The 20,340-nt window shown below is 41.9% G+C and overlaps 1 protein-coding gene across 1 annotated transcript in view; it reads left to right on the plus strand.

The window, feature by feature from the left end:
- Positions 1 to 20,340, plus strand: part of LOC126282058 (lutropin-choriogonadotropic hormone receptor-like) — an 800,001-nt gene that overhangs the window by 524,126 nt on the left and 255,535 nt on the right. The window contains exons 7-8 of the mRNA XM_049981496.1: positions 10,612 to 10,755; positions 18,321 to 18,461. Coding sequence (XP_049837453.1) covers positions 10,612 to 10,755; positions 18,321 to 18,461 — 285 coding nt within the window. The remainder of the gene's footprint in view (positions 1 to 10,611; positions 10,756 to 18,320; positions 18,462 to 20,340) is intronic.

Below are 20,340 nucleotides of genomic sequence, written 5' to 3' on the forward strand. Positions count from 1 at the left end.
CGTTCAGCGTGACAGAAGAGCAACCCTTCAGCAAATTGCTGCAGATTTCAGTGCTGGGCAATCAACGTCAGCGTGCAAACAATTCAACCAAACATCATCGATATGGGCTATCGAAGCCGAAGGCCAACTCTTGTACCCATGATGACTGCACGACTCAAAACTTTACGCCTAGCCTGGGCTCCTCAACACCGAAATTGGACTTTTGATGACTGGAAGCATGTTGCCTGGTCGAACAAGTCTCATTTCAAATTGCAGCGAGTGGATGGACGTGTACGGTTGCGGAGACAACCTTATGAATCCATGGACCCTCAATATCACTAGGGGATTGTTCAAGCTGGTGGAGGCTCTGTAATGGTGGGGGACGTGTGCAGTTGCAGTGATGTGGGACCCCTGATACGTCTAGATACGGCTGTGACATGTGACACGTTCATAAGCCTCCTGTCTGATCACCTGCATCCAGTCACGTCCGTTTTGCATTGCAGACTTGAGCAATTCTAGCAAGACAATGCCACACCCCACACGTTCAGAATTGCTACGAGTGGCTCCAGGAACACTCTTCAGAATTTAAACACTTCCGCTGCCCACCAAACACGCTGAATAATGTTCATGTCAAGCGTATGTGGGATGCTCTGCAACGGATGTTCAGAAAAGATCTCCACCCCCTGGTACTCTTACGGAGTTATGAACAGCCCTGCACGATTCATGATCTCAGTTCCCTCCAGCATTACTTCAGACATTAGTCTAGTCCATCCTACGTCGTGTTGCGGCATTTCTGCGTGCTCGCCGGGGCGCAACACGATATTAGGCAGGTGTTCCACTTTCTTTGGCTCTTCAGTGTACATTACAAAACAAAATGAGTACTACAAACGTCTATAACTGCTTAATGCATAGCGACATATCGACAAAAATTACAGAGAACGCGAAAGGAAGTTCAAAATTGCGATCGTTACACAAGTGCAGTGAATTGGATGCTGGTGCGTGTCCAGTGATACGGAAGGCTACTATACTCTTGTATCTGTGAAGAAGCGCAGAACAGACTGATCACGTAGCGTCGAAACTTTAGTCGTCAGTTTCTGCACCTAAGCCAAAAATAGATGCGCCTTCATTTCGTCTCTTCTTTCATCCTGTAAAGTTTCGTCCGTGTCAGAGAGTGATTTATAGTGGGTTCCCCTTGTGAGTTCACAAGACCAGAATGTTTCTGTAACATCAGCTGCGCAATAAAACTTTATGAAACTTCTTCGTTTAAAGTTCTGAGAAACTTCTGCATCTTTTTATTGTTGACAAGGCACTTCACCAGTTTCACTTACAAAATAATTAGATACTGTGCATCCGTTGCTTATTTCAGTCACACTTCTTAGTTTTTCCCTGAAAATTCGTGGCAGACTCAAATTTTTTCGCAAATAATATCTCCCGAAGTTGATGACACCTAGAACACAATATACTTCAGTTATAACAACTACAAAATCCCATTTCCTACTTTCAGTGCTCGCTGCAGCTCACATCATTTTTTTTTCGATAATGTGCGAACAGAAACAGTCGTTGAACGTTACCTCAATGGAACTGTTAATGCAAACAAGAAAAATTGACGCATTCAATATACCCCTGACTCTGCCGCTGGATCTGAGCTTGTCCGTCTCTAGTTTTAAAAACGAAAATAATTCTTAATGCAAAGTTACCTGAAAATGCGAGAGTAACTAAGCTTCATAAACACATACGAGAAAAAAACACGAGCCACAACCCTTCATGGCACATGGCCACAGCGTCAAGTGGGGTGCGTCGTAACTCATCGCGCCAAACATTAAAATGTATCACTTATTTATTCGTGACTGGAAAGAAATATGGCTCTCTTTTCGGTGTTAAAACAATTTCGACATGGTAGCTTTATTTTGTATGTAGAAATGTGTGGCCTAATATGCGCCTAACGTAAACTGATCAGCTACTACATTTTTCACTGCAAGCTTTCCGAAATATGTTGCGGTACTTGCTTAATTTTGAAGTATCAAAATAACTATAAGCAGTCTCGAAAAGATGCGCATCTCTTTATCAAGCTGCGATATCAGGCTGTAAAGTATGAAAAAATCAAAAAAATTTATAGAATACTTTCCTCAAAGTCGAATGAGAAAGATTCCATAGCAGATAAAGTGCGCAAAACTCAAAATAGTGGTTTTTAATTTTTCACGCGAAAAGCGAAAGTTTTACCGAGAAACTAACTACAGAAACGAATATAGCTTCGTTTCGTGTATATTAAACAGTAATTAAGTTGGCTAAAGCAAGAACACTTCCCTCGTGCCAAAAATACATAGTTCCACGTTACTCTATCGGCGGTGGGTCGCGTGCATGCGGCTACGCTGCTGTGTCAGCTATGCCATCCGTTACGTCATTTACCACGCTACTTCAGTGAGCGCCCTACCTCAGTCTCATTGCGATGGAAAGGTGCGCTTATCTGAAAAGCATACAGTAACTATATTCACTAGCTGATCAACAGCAACCAGATTTATGTAATGCAGAATTGATCTCTACTTGTCACAAGAGGCGGGCCCGCACTGCGAAAGGAGTCGTGGAGTATTTTGTTAGTTAAGAAGCAGTAACAACAGACTAGTTCTGTCAGGAGAGCTCAATAGTATCGAATGTATGCTCTTCATTGGATGTCACTTGAGTAACAAATCCATCAGAGCATTTAAACCTTCTAAAGCTGCCCAAGTCAGTTACTTGCTACGTGATCCTGAAGTGAAAACGCGAAGGACAAACAGCTGAACCAACACCAGGCTGACCAGCAATCCAAGATGAACAGTGGCTCTGCGTAGGGATTTAACTGGGGTATATTTTTCAAAAATATACCTGTTTTGTAGTGCACATCTTCCTGAATAGTTTGATGTGTACAACATATATATCTGAGAGATTATAAGGCACGTTATTTGGTCTTAAGTGTACCAAGAGGCAGCGCCACACCCCCTTGCACAGCATTCTTCAGTCGTATGTAAGTGTATTTCGCTCTGTATAATTACAATGTTTATATTTGCGCCACAGATTGCCATACGTGAAACAAAGGACTATTGATATCGACACTTTCTCTGCTGCTATCGATGTGCATTGCTTTGATCGCTGATATTCTTTGTTCTACGTTTTGAAAGGCTTGCAGTGTGGTGTTGTGAATTTCGAAACGATTTTCATTTGGTTGTGTTGTTTTGTGTTCGTTTGTCGCATATTATCGCAAAAGATGCCTAGAACTTGTTGCTCCAACCGTAAATAACGTCAGCAGGGCAACAGATACACAGGGGGTACAACAATTGTTACAACCAGTGACTGAACACTGCAACCTCTCAGAGCCGGTGAACAAACCACCGCTGAGTGCTTAACGAAGGAAACTTGTTTTTAGTGCTAATAAAAATGTAGGCTGTGAATCTGAAGATCAATGTAATATCATTGTTGATGTTAATATACTGTCATACTTAGTATTGGACAATGTTATGTGCAAGCATTGCTTTGCTGTGCAGTGCGTTTCTGCGTTGGAATATGAAAGAGCCAGGAGACGCCTTGCTACGAAGTTATCTGTGATATACAGCAAATGCAACGTTGGTGCGTCTTGCATGACATCTAAAATCGTAAACAAAGGCTATGACGTGCATTTTAGGGTAGCATATGGCATGCGCTGTTCTGGTAGGGGACAGAAAGCAGCAAGGACATTTTGTGCAGTGATGAATCTTCCACCTCCTCCAGCAAAATTTGAAGGATACTGTGGCGCACTGCTTAGTTCTGTAAAAGAAGTTGCAGAATCGTCAATGAAAAGTGGTGCAGAATAATCTACTATCGGAAATGGTGGTGACGGGGACATAGTGGCCGGTTTTGACGTTACCTGACAAAAAAGAGGGCACACTTCATTGAATGGTGTTGTTACAACAACATCTGTTGACACTGGCAAAGTACTAGATGTTGAAGTATTGAACAAACTTTGTGATCATTGTGTGAAAGGTATTCCACATCATGAATGTAATATGAACTATAATGACTCAGGTGCAGGTATGGAAGTGAGGGAGTTGTCAGCTTGTATACTAGATCTGTTGCTTCCCGTGGCCTGCAATATGTGAAGTACTTTAGTGATGGTGATAGTAAAGCTTTCCTTGAGATTCAAAAATGTGCTCCGTGTGGAGCTGAGATTATGGTACAGAAGTTACAATGTGTGTGACATGTACAGAAAAGATTTGGCACTAGAATTAGAAGGCTGAGACAATATTAGCTGACGGGAAGAGAATACAAGGGAGAGGGTGACTGACGGATGCAGAAATGACAACCTACAGACATATTATTGCTTGACGACAAGAAGGAGCACGGGGGCTTGAAAAATATGAAGCAAGTAGTTTGGGCTTTATACTTCCACAAAATGTCCACAGATAACAACCCTACCACAACTTGTACCCAAAAGGAAGTGAATCATGGTGTGGCTCCCAAAGGTCAATTTCTCGTGATGAAGAATATCATCACAGGAACTATCTGCGAACTGCTGTAATGGAAGCCATCAGACCTATATTCAGGGACCTTGCAAATGAAAACATATTCAAGAAACTTCTTCATGGCAGTACCCAAAACCCAAATGAAAGTTTTAATCAATGTGTATGGGAAAGATAGCGAAAAACATTTTTTGTGGGAAGAAATGCACTTGCTATTAGTGTTTACAATGCACCTTCATGTTTTAATGATGGTGTGGGTAGCAGGAAATGTGTTTGAGAGAAAATGGGGATTAAGACAGGAGTGAACTGCATTTTAATGCATTTGCATGGGATACACAGAGAGCGGGTAGTGAAAGGAGATAAATCATTTTTGGAGGTGACAAAAATCAAAAATAGTGCGTCATAGGAGTGTAAAAGGGAACTGATTTATCAAATGAAAAGGAACCTGCTTATGGTGCGGGACAGTTCTGAAAGAATGCCAAATACAAGAAACTTTGACAGCCGTTTTCTGCAATACACAAATTTCTGTACTTCAGTACACGTCACATCCAAAATAATTATCCTATTACTTTTAAACTCCTTAATGCAAAGCTCTAGAATTTTCCAAATCTATTAAAAACTATGGTAAAAATTGAAATAATTACCTATAAAATTTGAGTTCTTTTCTAAAGATGAATTTTAAAATGTAACAGGTCATTAATTTTTTGATAAATTAAATAAATTCTAGAGTTTCATACGCCTGCGAGTATGGTCTATATGCTGTGCACAATTCATCGAAGAATCTCTCTTACTTATGAAGAATAGTGTACCTATAGCAACAAATGCGGTCAATAGTAAGTGAAAAAATGATGAAATTTCAAATGTAATAAAAATATTTTATTATTTTGTTGAACTTCCACTGCTAAGAGTGTGAATCCTGAATCTTTCTGGTCATGATGACAACGTTTTATGAATTTATTTGTAAAAGCATAGACAGTGGAAATTAAAATGTCCTGTGGTGCCCTCCTCCTGCAAGTCGTCCCGTTTGACTTTCTACCCCCTTTAAAAGGAATGGGGTATAATGGTCGAGCAGCGCCTCATAATCGGCCTATTTCTGCAGTCAGTGGTAAGCGACGCTTGAGAATGTGCACAGAATGACGTCACTGGACAGAGGGTGACTGGCAACGATTGGTTTTAGGTGATGAACCACGATATACCCTGTGCAGTCCCATGGGAAGTTTTTTGTTTGGCATACGCCTGAAGAACATTACCTGCCATCTTGCGTAGTACAAACAGTGAAGTACATAGAATGTGGTCTTACGGTACGGAGATGTTTCTCGAGTTTAGGGTGTGGCCTCCTTATTGCGCTTACGAAAATTCTCAATATGAACTACATAAACGTGTCCTACAGCGTTGTGTACTGCGTGCTTTAGAGAAACTGTACGAAGACGATGGCTCTGTGTGTGAGCATTACAGTGCACTGCCATAAAGCAGCATCTGCGGGCAGTGATTTGTAGACAATAAAATTCCTGAAATGGGCTACCCTCCACAGAGTCGCGTCTTGAACCCAGTTCAACACTTTTGGGATGACTTCGCTCCAGACCTCAGCAGTCAATATCACTGCGTTCTCTGTGTTCGGCCCTTGAGAAAGAATGGAGTGAACTTACTTCACACACATTTAGACGCCTCATTGAAAGTGTCCCCAGCAGAGTTAAGGCCAATATAAAGACGGAGGGAGGACACACTGCACGTTACTGTCCACTAACACATGTCCGGATCTGTTGATCAAATAGTGTACATTTCAAAATGGGCGTTGGCAAGCTGTAACGCGGAGTCCACAGATTATTTAGCGTACTCTTGCGTGCTCGGTCACAGGCCAGTAAAGGTTTTTCTGTGCGCAAAATTTAAAGACACTGCGATTCACAGTCATCATGTGACCTCAACCTGATTTAAATATTCTGTTTCAGAAATGTCATTTTGCGTATTAGAATTTAAGAATTGTCATTCTGTCATTACAATACAGAGAAGAATTCGTTATCAGTACAATCAGACACCACCAAATGACAAAACTATTCGCAAAATGCATCGGTAGCTTGAAGAAACACTTGATTTGTCCAGAGGAAAGTATATCATCCGCCTACTGGTAGTACCCAAAACGTTTTCTCCACTGAGTTAAGTGTTACAACAAACAGTTACTTGGACATTTTGGCGGATCTGCTATTTTACTGAAAGACTCAGATTAACGGCAAGAATTCCAGCCACCAGTTCTCGAATGCATCGTAAAAGATAAAAATTTCTCTTTGTACGGGTGAATCCTCACTCATAGGGGCCTAACACAAAAATCCCGTTATATTGTTATTGTTGAGCACAATAGTCACACTGGGGCCCTAAAATACGAAATCTGACTGCGGTTTAACGGTCCATCTGCTCCGGGAATGAAAGAAAGAAAATAGTACTCTAAGAGTGAAGAGACGTTCCCACTGCACACAGTAATTACTAATAGAGATAGAAACTTCATACTTTTAATTTATCGAAAGAAAGTGATCCACAGTCACACATATCCTCTCAATATTTAAAAGAAAAGTAGTCCTCCATCCAATTACCACCTTCCCTGGAATACGGACCTGGGTGGCAACTCAGACGTAACCGATTTTCCAAAAAAATTAATGAAGGGTTTCTCCACACTTTCAGCCCGTATCCCATCACTCAGCAAATATTTTTCAGTACGTCATTCTAGTTCCACCTTTGCATTTACTGGGAATTAAAAAAAGGCATATGTAATCGAACAGTTAGAACATGCTTGATAACTGACACCACAGCTTCATACCGATACCGACTCCCCTCTTTACATCTTTCATTAAAGTGGAGGATTCCCACCATCAGGTATAGGGGTCCGCACACTATCAAATCGACCGTTTGATTGGTCGTACTGAACATGACGACACTGTGTTTGCTCATGGCCATCTAAATTTCTGAACATCTCATCCATTGATTACTTTACACAGGAATATCTGCAAGGTCAATATAACTCCAAATGTACATTTCTAATGCGCTCGCGTCGATGACTCCACCTGTGCTGCAGAATGTATGGCTTGAAATGCATTATCGCTTCGATATTGGACGCCTGACCAATGGAAGTCATATATAACACTTATAATGTCATCTGACGTTAATTTTGACCACTACTTTCCATTCTGTATAAATCGTACCTTTGTCGCATGCATTGAATAGTTATAGCTATTTGTAATCTCTACAATCATTTTGAATTGGCCTGTATAATCAACAAATTCCACATCTGAATGCATACAGAGCCACTTCCCATTGCACACAAACTTTTCGATTTAGCAGTTTCATTTTGTATTAGCTTCATATTTCCAAGCAGTAGATTCTAAATTTTAAATTCTTAAGCTTATATTTTCAATTATTTTCAGTACATTGTACCCCACAGCTTTCAACTAGGTATCGAAAATCATATTGTACCACCATCCGCTACGGTGAAAAATTGTTACTATTGCCATAAGCTTCGACTTTCAAAAATGATCTGGCTAACTATCGGACCATTGTGAAAACATGAGACACAAAAATGTACAATCGTGTAATATCAAATAATACACTTACAGGGAGTTCTTCAATAGTAGTAGCTGCGTGGATACATACATGACGTTCAATCGCAGTCTTGGTAACATGTAAAACTGCATACTAAACACCATAATTTGATACATAAAATTTAAGTTTTCTTCGAAAGATCCAATTTGTCAGTAATATAATAGTACAACATTTCCAGTCTGTGGACACTTACAGTGTTGGGAAAACATCGCTGTGGGACTTCTGAACGACGACTTACCACGTATTATCGACAAACTGTATCTCTTGAGCAATATGATTTTCGATGAGATTAAGGTTATATGGTTTTGCCCCAGTGTGTGCTGAAACATGTATGAAAGCTGTCGCCTTGCTCTTGTAAGCTCTGTTTCCGTGCTTGCATCAAATATGACTAACAGTATCTACATTCCAGTAAAACACAATTGTACGTATGTTTATCCAACAATGTTGCATTACGCAGCGGCTTCATTAGCGACCTTTCCTTTAATTTCCCTCTAGAGTATATTTACTTTTTGCTGTGACCTACCCATTTCAGCCATAGACATGTAATAAAAATACCATATATTTCTTGTTACAGTAGTCCTGATTGGTGAGATGGGTTTTTAAGGCTCTTGAAATGTTTTATTGTACCTTTTGTATTTTTACAGTATTTTACTCTAACGTTTTCATTGCGTTTAGATGTCATCCGTTGGCAATACGATTTCTAAGCTACGTCACAGTAATTGTGGTGAACTAGCATGGAAAAAAGATGCAGTAACTGATAGTTCAGAAATGAGAAATACTGACTGTTTATGGAGCTGCAGACGCTGTTTAAATATCACAATGTATTTAAGTGGTGCACATTTTGTCATAAATCTTAATTCCAACAACTGGCATGTCAAAAATCTAATGTTGAAAGAAAGAGGTAACATCAAACTCAACACCAAACTCATGAGAACATTACTGTTCTAGTACAGAGGGTAGTCAGAAACAGCCGAAATAGCCGAAAAGTGTTGCAGAGAAGGTTGTGCTGAGCAATAATTCTCCAGAAAAAAAATCGCTACATCGCTCCATTTTCAAGTTAATTAGCATTTAAGTTAGCCCTTCATGCCGTTCTGCGCTCGAATTCAAGCGGCCCGCCAGGTACAGTTAGTGTCAGTTGCTCTCATAGCGCAGATGAAAACGCACACGACTGCTCAGCCTATGTCCTATGTCCAATTTTCTAATCGCTGTCTTATTAGGTATTGAGAAACCTAGCGAAGAACGCGTTTGACCACGAGTCGCTTGATTTTGCGCATGCAACGGCCTGATTGGCTGACTGCAAAGCTAATTAACTCGGTAATAATGCAACGTATCGAGCCTACCCTGCAATACCCTTAGAAACTCTGCAGGCTGTTTCTGACCGCCCTGTATGATCTCAAATATCTCACTAGTAATTTATCACAACGTATAACTTTCAACAGGAATCAGATTTTAACTGACACAAGGATGCTTCTTGGCCCCTACCCTCGTTAAAATATTCTTGAACGAAGCACAAAAAAATTGGAAAAGGAAGTTCAAAAACATGGGAATTAGAGTAGGTGATAACATCCTGTTCTCCCTAATTTCGCCTACGATCAAGTCATCTTCGCTGAGGAAGAAGATGATAAGTCTTATATGTTAAGAAAGCTTAAAGAAGAATACGAGCAGTGAGGCAAGAAAGTTAACTTTACATAGACGAATACTTTGTTGTTGGAGGCATAGGAATGGATTCCGTTATCCATGATAGATCGATAGTAAAGTTCAGCCGTTCATATGAACATTTAGGGACAATAATTTGGCATAAAGATGGAAGCTACATGGAAATAAAGCGCAGAATAGGACTGGGAAAGGAGGCAATTACGCAGTTACACTCCATTATTTGGAACAAAATGACGTCAAAAATTTAAAAAGGCGCATATACGAAACTTTAGTTGATAGCATAGCTCTGTAAGGTGCTGAACTGTGTAAAGTCTTCAGGGTCAACAGGAAGAAATCAAAGGCAATGGAAATGGAGATTTGGAGACGAAGTTGTGAAGTAACTACAAGAGACAATATAAGAAATGGAGTGTTATGAGAACAGATGGAAGTTACAAAAGATATTGTAGACACAATTGAAAATAAGCGGCTATCATGATATGGACATCTTAGAAGAATGACAGAGAAAAGATGGCCCTCTAAAATACGGCACTGGAGACCTCAACAACACAGAAAAAGAGAAAGACCCAGGCTACATCGGAACAGTGAAGTGAGGCGTCCAATGCAGGACAGGGCCACGCAGGAAGTGGACCGGCAGTGTAAAGGGAGATAGAAACTTGGATACGAGAGACGACGCATGGTGTAGAAAACTAGCGGAAAGAAGACAGTGCTGTGAGAGAATAACTGGTAAAGGTTGTCCTTGTCATAGCATCACGCTGTAAATAACGATCAGTTATCAGTTGGGTGTCTCGGAACTGCCTTAGTTACACACCGAATCACGTGCTCTAGAGGGAAAAAGGGCTGGCATTGCTGGAGCTGTGGAAGTATTCTCTGGTAGCGGTCATCTTTACGTCGCACTGTAAATGCAAGTCAGTGACTGCTGTTTCAGGTCGGTGTCTGGGAACCGCATCAAGTATATGCCGGGAGGGGTGCTGCAGCGGGCGCCAGGTTTGGCACTACTGGAGCTGAGGGGGAATCCCCTGGTGGCGGTCGCGCCCACTGCCTTCTCCCACCTGCCGAGACTGCGAAAGCTGTGAGTAGAAACAGAACGACGCCTGGCGTTCTGTGTAGAGTAATTTGTCGCTAAGTTTGTCTGCGAAGCGAAATGGTTGAAACTGTGGAGTCTTACTAGAAAGCAGAAGTGATATCATCCTTGACGAGTCTTCGTCACTTTGGGCTCTCTATCAAATGAAGTTACCTTTTCTTTCGAATAATTCTCCAATTCAAACAATGCCAGGTCTCTAAAGACCTCGACATCGAAGTGATGTTGAACTTTCACTTCATTCTTTCTAAAACACCCCCTGATCCAAAACTTGATAAATACGGATGGGCACTCATTTCTATGCAGCAATTTAATGATCATTATATTTTACAGCATCATGCTCAATTTCCTAGTTCTTCTCCAACTTCCTTTTCTGTTCTGTTTATTACGTTGATGTAATGTACTATAGTCCAACTAATGCGAGATTCTATCCCAGTTTCCCTGGCCCATACATTAGCATAAACTGGTTTCATAGAGGAAACAACCATCCCAAGCCATGTGGTGATCCAGTTGAATAGGGAGCTCCTCTGGCATGCCTGCTCAATAGCATCTGCTACTGAGAAAGCAGTGTAATGTAGGAAATGATTTTGCAATTCAGTATCGTGTCGTTTGTAGTCTTGAGGTCCTGCAGCTCGATATATGCCACGCACAGACACTATAAGTAGAGAAATCCAAATCGCTGCTGTGTTTAACTTATTTAGTACTTTACTGGTTTGGGGTAGGTTAATTTCGGCTACAGCGTCATTCTCCAGCTGAGCTGCCTGCGAATAATACATGCTTTCGTTAACCCTTTTTTCCATTCTTATAACAATAGTACTTACGTCTCGCTATTTTTGACGTCCACAAAACATCGATCAGTGCCGTCACTGTCTATTTATTTGGTTGTTTTGTTTTATAGGTTGCGTGATTCTATGATTGTAGCGTTCACATTGCCATATCTCAGTCGTTAATGTTGTAGACAAGTTTTCTGTTGACTATCGCCTTTTTGTTCTGTTTACTAATTTTTCTTTTGACAGCTTTATTTAGCAGAACACCAGCGGTATTGTTACCTATATTTAAGTATCAGTACAATTTTCAGTACAGTTAGACACAAGTACTATTGTATAATCACTCAGTATTGTCAATAGAAATAAGATTAGAAACAAAGTTTAATGATAATATTTATCAGTCACAGGTAGCTAGAAAATGGCACTGTAGCCGAAATAGGCCTATCGCAAACCAAAAAAGTGCTAAATACTTTAAAAATAGTACCGATTCACATTTCTCTGTTTATTATCCTGTCGTGTTCATTAAATCTGGTTTGTTATTCTCTATAGAAATGTCATGGCAGACTGTTATGAGGACAATTTACGTGGTTATCGTTAAATATCAAGTAGACCTCTAACGATTTAAGCACCTTACATAGATGACTGTTTAAGATATTTGGTAATACCAGCTTTTATTACACACATTTCGCTCTGAGACTGCCAGTTTGGGCTCAGGAAAATAGCAATAGCATAAAGTGTAGCTTTTGAATCAGTGTCTGACGGATATGCAGAGCCAAATCATAAACTGAACAGAGAAGATATGTCCTGGATTTGCCCAAAATATTTAACTGTGTGGGCCCTGTTATAATTTTAGATTTAATACATTTTTTTTCTTTTTTTTTTTTTTTTTTTGGTATTCGGAAGGAAGCTCACTAATGATTCTTGGCGTATCTATAAAATACGAAGCAGAATATTGTCATCTAACGTTAACAAACATCCAATAGGTTTCAATGTGAATTGACTGCTGTATGGATACTATGGAGCTCTGTTAGAAGTCCATTCTCTTTTGTAATGTGAACCTTTGGTCTACCACTGTTTTCCTGTTTCCAGATTTCATACTTTTCTTTGATTAAGACGTTGAAAGCCAAAACCGATCGTGGGCCTAAATAAAGTATACAGGATGATTTTTTTTCCACCGTGTACAAACACTAGACATTGATCGATGAGAGGGAAGGGAACAAAACAGGTCTAACGAACTTATGCCTGAAAATGGATGGTTTCCATGCTAGAGACCATTTATTCAGTTTCACTTTGTTACAGAGACTGAGGTCTAATATGCGCTATAACATGCAGCCATAGTTACAGTGTGCGTGGTTTCCTCCTAGAGGATGCGTCGTACCCTAGCGCCCTCTCCTACTGTAGCAATTGATAATGTTGTGTCCGATTCACTTCTCTGACGACTCGCCTTGTAGTGAATGTGACACAGCGTGGTACACAATGGTTCTGTATTCCAACCGAGAGCTTGCCGACATGGTGTTTACGTACGTAAAGGCAAATGTCAATGGGCAGCGCACAGCAAGGTTGTGTCAGGAGACTAATCCTCGCCGACAACAGCCGCAGCATTCAATGTTAGCAACAGTGTTTCGTCGTTTGTCTGAGACTTCGTCGTCTCAGGAAGCAGGAAATCATGAAGGACATACCCGAAATGTTCGGACACCAACCTTGGAGGTAAATGTGATTAACATTCCGGAAGGCGACCGCCGTGGCAGTACCAGGCAGTAGGCCCGCCAGTACAGGTTAAGGCAGACGACTGTGCGAAACACTCTCCATGACAGTTGTTACCACCCTTATCATTTACACCGTGTGCAGGGCTTACTGGCTTCAGACTTTCCACATCGGGAGCAGTTTTTTCACTGGTTTCTTCACCAGGCAACCACCATGCCGGGGTATGTGTCATCCATCCTACTCACAGACGAGGCCACCTCCACGCAGAGTGCTACCTTCAACTTTCACAACAGTCATCTGTAGGATAGATTCAAAAACCCCATGGTATAGTGACAGCGAATCATCAGCATCGGTGCAGCCGGAATGTGTGGGCAGGGATAATTGGCGACCGTATTTTGGGGCCAGTCTTCCATCACCTAACAGGCCGGAACTATCAGTGTTACTAGTGGGCGACTTTGCCTCCCCTGCTGGAAGAAGTCACACTGATGATTCGAAGGATTATGTGGCAGCTAAATGATGGTGCTCCAGCCCACTTCGCCGTTAACGTCCGGACGCCTCTCAGTCCCTGGTCGATGGATCGAACGAGGGGTATATTTGCATGGCCTGCTCGTTCAACGGATCTTAATCCATGCGATTTATGGGTGTTGGGCCATCTCAAAAGCCAACCCCATTCCAGATGTGAAGACACTGGAACGGCGTATTCGTGCTGCCTTTGCATTGTTCAGATGCGGCCTGGCCGATGTGAACGTGTGAGACAGAACATGCTACGGCACATACATGCATGTGTTGAGGCACATGGAAACCACTTTCAACACATACTGTAACTGTGGCTGCATGGTAAACACGTATTAGACCGCAGTCTCTGTAACTTGATTCAATAAATGGTCTCTGGCATGGAAACCATCCATTTTCTGACTTACGTTCATTAGACTTTTTCTGTTCCATATCGTCTCAGGGATCACCCTGTATATGATCAACTTCAGCGGCCGTTTGTAACACTGTGCACTCTTGAACCTATTCTTAGCTTAGCAAAGGGTTATCAGAACGATGTGTCGTATCGGGTTACCAGTTCCACACAGTCCCTTGTTCAAGTCTCTTGCAATTCTTATTTCCACACATGCTCCCATCTGGTATTTGTTGTTGGTTGTATGGGCTCATTCTGAAGGATCTATACCATTTAATAAATGAATAGTCGACAGAAAAAGTATTTTCACTAGAATAATTCTTCTTTCATCATTATATTGACAAGGGAATACTTTTCTGACAGTCAGTATTTCAATAGGAGTCCATTAAAACTGTGGGGCTACTGTGGTAAACTCCAGATTTTCGTATCTAAGTTTCATATCTAAGCTGTTGCTTGTGTTAATCTGTACACGAGTTCATTGCTTTGGAATAGAATCTTTCACTGTAATTTGTTATTTATTTGCATGTATAACTGAAACTCTTTTAAGCGAATCAGACATTTTGTTGATAAAAGGACAAGCATCTCAAATTTGCGTATTTTTTATTCGTCAAAGTTGCGTGATGACTAGTTTAGAACTTTCATTATTAAAGACAAATAATGCAAAATATTATTGCAATTTTCAGCACACACTGTGCATAACTGGTAGTACTGCAAATATCGAATAAGAGATACCTGCATTTCAGTGTAAGCTTGTCTCGTGAATTACCACTTCTGTATTATAATTGAACTGCGTTTACATCCTGATCTGTTTCATGCAGATTGCTTGTAAGTTTATCATTGTAATTACGCTCTAACAAACACTTGAACTCCAGGTATGTCTCATTCGATATTTTCACTGCTCCGGTATGTACAAATAGTATACTGAAAATTGTTCTAATATTTCGTATTCTTTGTCTTTACTAATACTGTAAGTCCTGTAGGCAATGGTTCCAGAATTAACGTTAACGTTCGAAACTAGTCACCACCAAGACATTGTACACAACTGTGACAAAAATATGAATAAGAGAGAAAGTTTTTAATTTTCAATCGTTTCTCTTAATTTCTGTTTCTAAGTTTTTATCTGCATTTTCTAAATTATGTAGCATATATTCCCTAGGATAATATCTTCAGTTTGGCTGCTTGAGTGAGATTAGAGAAGCAAATGACAGTTTTAAAAAGAGTACTTGGAACGTCCTTTGGAAAATGAGTCACGCGAATCATCATAACTGAACAACTATCTGTATTGCCAAGCTTATGACACATTGTTGCACCACTTCAATATACTCATAATATACTGATAAGGACTGAAAGTGTTACAGCTTGAAGTACCAGACCGATTTTTACCAACCTTTGTGTAGACGTTATGTTCATAAAGATTGCTGGCTGGAGGATGGCGTGGAAGTATACATCTTCCTACCGCATTCTCGACAAGTTCTATGAGTGACAAACCATGAGAACGGATTCGCCTGTCAAGGATCCGATATTTCTCAAGGCATTTGTAGTGTGAATGCAGTATGTGGCGTTCCATTATCCTGTTATAATACGCCATTTGGCACCCTAGTAGCCGGACATGACAAGAGGTTTTCCATTATTGCCACATGTTCGCGAATATTCAGCCTCGGTTCAACAGTCACCAAATTACTCCTGTTGTCCATCCCAAATAGCTTCTCACACCGGTGTGCAGGAGATAGTGAGGTGCGGATTTCGAGAATTTCTGCTTCCTGTGATCTTTCACCATGTTCTCCACGGGTACGTTGGCGTCAATCTCACTGTCACGAATAGAAGCGAGACTCATTGCTGAACACCGTAGAAACCCACTCGTCTTGTTCTCTGGCTGTACGCCATCTCTGTTGTCCATGACATGATGTTAGCGGTAAACGAAAGTCGACACGCCTAAATGGCCGCCCAGCTTACAATAATCTGTTCATGGCAATAGGATGTCAGTAGCAAACGACGCATGGAAACTCAAGATCGCAAACCAGCTTCTAGTAATCTGCTCCCGTCAGTATGTGGCCACACTGCCTGGCGCAATACGATTGAGTGTAGTATGTCTGCGAGACCTCTCTGGGCAATATCTGTGCTTTAAAAATGACTGGCAAATTAAAAAAGAGTGTTTCGGACTGAGACTCGAACGTGGGGTATTTTCCTTTCTCGAGAAAGTGCTCTGCCGACTGAGCTATCCAAGCACGACTCAGAACCAGCCCTCATAGATTTACTTCCGCCAGCACCTCGTCTCCTACCTTCCAGACTTCACCGAAGTTCTCCTGTGCATACCTTGCGGGACCAGCACTCCTGGAAGAAAGCAACAGTTTAGGGGATTGCATCCAGAACAAATTTTCAATCTGGAGTGGAGTACGCGTGGATTTCATTTTTCCTGATAAACCAAAACTCTGTTGGACTGTTGAACTGGGACCTCTGCCTTTCGTAGACATCGACTGAGCTATCCAAGCATGACTGACAACACCCCTTCGCAGATCCACTCCCACCAGTGCCTCCTGATGTTTGAATCCCGGTCTAGCACACAGTGTTCAGTCTCCCAGAAAGATTGGAATTCGTGCAGTCCGACTCAGCACTCTCGAAGAAAGACGTGCACTTAGGCATGTGCCACCAACATATCATAGGTGGCGGGTGCCATAAAGGCAGAAGCTGCACAGTGAAAATTCACTGTCGAAACTGTAGAGGTCTCCCATTGGTTCAGGATTATTTTTAGTGCAGGTTGAGGAGATTGGATGTTGGCGGTAAAGGTGCATAGGCCGACCTCGGGAGCTGGTGAGGATAGCAGTCATGCGCCGTATGGCTTCAGCCAAACAGTGTTATCTGATAATATATTTATTATTCGTGATCTCACAGGACAGATTGTCTTCTCCGGCGCGGCAGAAAGCGTGCTATTGCATACTGGAGAGTGGCATGGAATGTGGATACAGCATGCTGGTGTTGAGCAAGTCCAGACCCAATAGCGATGTCGTGCTGGTAGCTAGATCAGGAGCCGGCAGGCGCAAACCTACCGTGGCCCACCTGGAATTCTTGCACCCCGACTCAGCACTCTCGAATGAAGAAGTCCACTTAGGCGTGTGCCATCAACATATCACAGATGGTGGGTGTTATGAAAGCAAAATCCCAGAACCCAGATCAGCAACATAATGTACAACCAGGGAGATGGTACCACGTTCAACCACGGAGGCGGTGCTAAAGTGCCAGTGGAAGGCCCCGACTTGTCCAGATCTGTCAGTTACAATGGGGACCAGACAACAGTGGCAGCTTCCAGTGACGAAGTTCCATGGCAGTCGTCTGCAGTCCTTTTAGATGTCGGAATCAGAGGTGCAGACGGTATTACCATTATCTGGCGGTCTCAGTGGACTTGTCCCCACCGTGATGCCTCATTTATTATCAGTTCCCCTTGCCTTCGCAATTTCCGTCAGTGCTAGACGCTGTAGAGCAGCTCTGATCAGATTTTACATGTTACGAATGCTTACTGCAAGGCTCGCTGGTATTGGGTGCTGCAATACTGCCCAGTTTGCACTCCTTGTTTATTGCTCGGCCTGGTGTGGCAACGTGTTACGAGCTGCACCATGCCTTCTGCAAGGTTGACTGATCCAGATACCGATTGCACCACACGTTATGAGATGGATCTGATTACCTACCGTCTGCGCCAAATAATAAGTTTAAAAAGTTATGAGAGCTCCCGGGAATTGTATCTGCTGTGCAACAAAACATTATCCTAGGATACGGCTAAGCCATTTCTCTGCAATATCCTTTCTTCCAGGAGCGCTAGTCCAGCAAGATATGCAACTTGAAAGCTAGGAGAAGAGGTAATGGTCAAAGTGGATCTGTGAAGGTGAGTCGTGAGTCGCACTTAGAAAGCTCAGCCGCTGGAGCATTTACTCACGAAAGACAGACGTCCCACGTTCGACTTTCGATACGGAACACTGTTTTAATCTTGCGGTAAAATGTTTCAGCTCAGCACAAGCTCAGCTGGAGGGATGAAATTTCACTCTGCAGTCTGTACTTTACTTTATTATGACTGTCTAGTGACTTTGAGAATAACACCTAATATATTTCACGTTATCTCTGTATAAGTTCTCGTGCTTGGTAGGCGTCACTTGCCAGAGTTGATAATATTTCCTTCTGTCTACTTGTGCCAGCATCCTGTCCGACGCGCGGGAGCTGACGGAGTTCCCCAACCTGGAGGGCACGGCGGCCCTGGAGATCCTGCGGCTGGACAGGGCTGGACTCCAGGAGGTGCCCTCCTCACTGTGTTCAGTCTGTCCCAGGCTCCGCAGTCTGTGAGTACCTCAGTGATTCTCCTCTTAATACGATCTCTATTCTTAGAGGGTGTCCCAAAGTTTAAGGGCCGAAATTATATAGATGGTAGAGGGAAGTGAACTGGAGATTTTCATATAGTCAAAAATGATTCATTGCACTAAAACATTTATTTAACTATTTATCAAATAAATTCGCCAAAGAGCCTTCAAAATTGAGAAGTTATTTTATTTTATTTTCGCTGCCAGTTTCGGCAATTCAATATGCCATCTCCAAAAATTATCGATATTGCCATACCGGGACCATCTGTTTCTGAATGTCGTGAACCCAACTGCTTCATTCTAAGGTTGGACAGCAGTCAACTCGTGGTCTAGTAGTTAGCATTGCTGCTTCTGGATCACGGGGCAACGGATTCGATTCTTAAACGGGTCGGTGATTTTCTCCGCCCGGGAACATGTTTGTGTTGTCCTCACTATTTCATCATCATCCGCCAAAATGGCGAGTCTGGACTGTGTAACGATTGGGAATTTGTACAGCACTGATAATCACGACGTTGAGCGCCCCATAAACCAAAATCATCAATTACAATCATCTACCAGTCATATCTGTCGAAATTACTTTAGTTGCCGAACTTCCCTTCTAGCTAGCTTGTTTGGCTATCAGTCGTACTTTGTAGAATCTGGAACTTGTCGCTGTTCCCCTGATGTCCCGCTAACACAGGTGTCACAATCCGTTTTAAATGTGTGCGGCTTTCGTGTTCTTTAATCCGATGTTTTTAATGTCCTCCCAGTTTCGACTGCAGGAGCAAATACACTTTGCTACAGCAGCACGTCACTTCATAGACTACAGCAGTGCAGAAGTTATTAGGTGCGTCTGATTGCGTCGGGAGAAGTATTTCATTTTTTCTGACTGAAAGATGTGGTCTTTCTATAATTTTCCGGAAAACTTTTGCTTCTGCGTTCAGAGTTTAGCTAACACAGGAGACTAGAAAATCACGAACAAGATCTCAATTAGAGGAGTTAAGACGTCAAGAAACATGATGCGGCCTAACAACACGGAAGATTTTACCTTTAATGGCAGCTGCCCCAAAAGCCTGAGACGTTAAGATTACTAAGGCTACTTCTGAGACATCAAAGCTAAACTATTCAAAACAGTTAGAGGATCTGAAGTATCTCACAACATATCTTGATAATCTTTTCGTAAAATGACGTCAGAGACAGTACATCACATTGGAAGGTAGTCATATCTACAACAGAAGATATGGGAGTACAACTTCTTCCGCAATTAAACTTCTTCAGAAGCAGTCTAAAGAACCATCATTACTGACCTTTGCAACCGTGTGTGACTATCGGTGACGCAAGCGGTGCTTCGCACAGATTAACTCATATCGTTTTTGAGTGGCATTTTACAAATCCTAAAGATGAGGTAACACTAGTGCTGGAAGAACGACGGGAACTACTTAACCTTCCCGGGTTCGATTCCCGGCGGGGTCAGGGATTTTCTCTGCCTCGTGATGACTGCGTGTTGTGTGATGTCCATAGGTTAGTTAGGTTTAAGTGGTTCTAAGTTCTAGGGGACTGATGACCATAGATGTTAAGTCCCATAGTGCTCAGAGCCATTTGAACCATTTGAGCTACTGAACTTGTCGAAAAATGCCGTCGATGATTTCCGGGAATTTTCCTGTCAGGCATACACAAAACAGGGAATACAAGTCATACCCTCACTTTTCAGAATGTGTTCCACAAACTAAGATCAGTGGAGGCTAGCACCGTTATTCACAGACTAGGAGTTTTGCCATTGGCGCCGGGGTGCCGTGGAAAAGTGGGTAGGAAAATCCTCAGATGTGGTATATGCTGTGTTGCGACACTTACTCGCTTGGTTAATTATTGAAACATTGTGGAT

The sequence above is a fragment of the Schistocerca gregaria genome, chromosome 7 (genome assembly GCF_023897955.1).
Source record: "Schistocerca gregaria isolate iqSchGreg1 chromosome 7, iqSchGreg1.2, whole genome shotgun sequence".
In the NCBI taxonomy this organism is placed as follows: domain Eukaryota; kingdom Metazoa; phylum Arthropoda; class Insecta; order Orthoptera; family Acrididae; genus Schistocerca; species Schistocerca gregaria.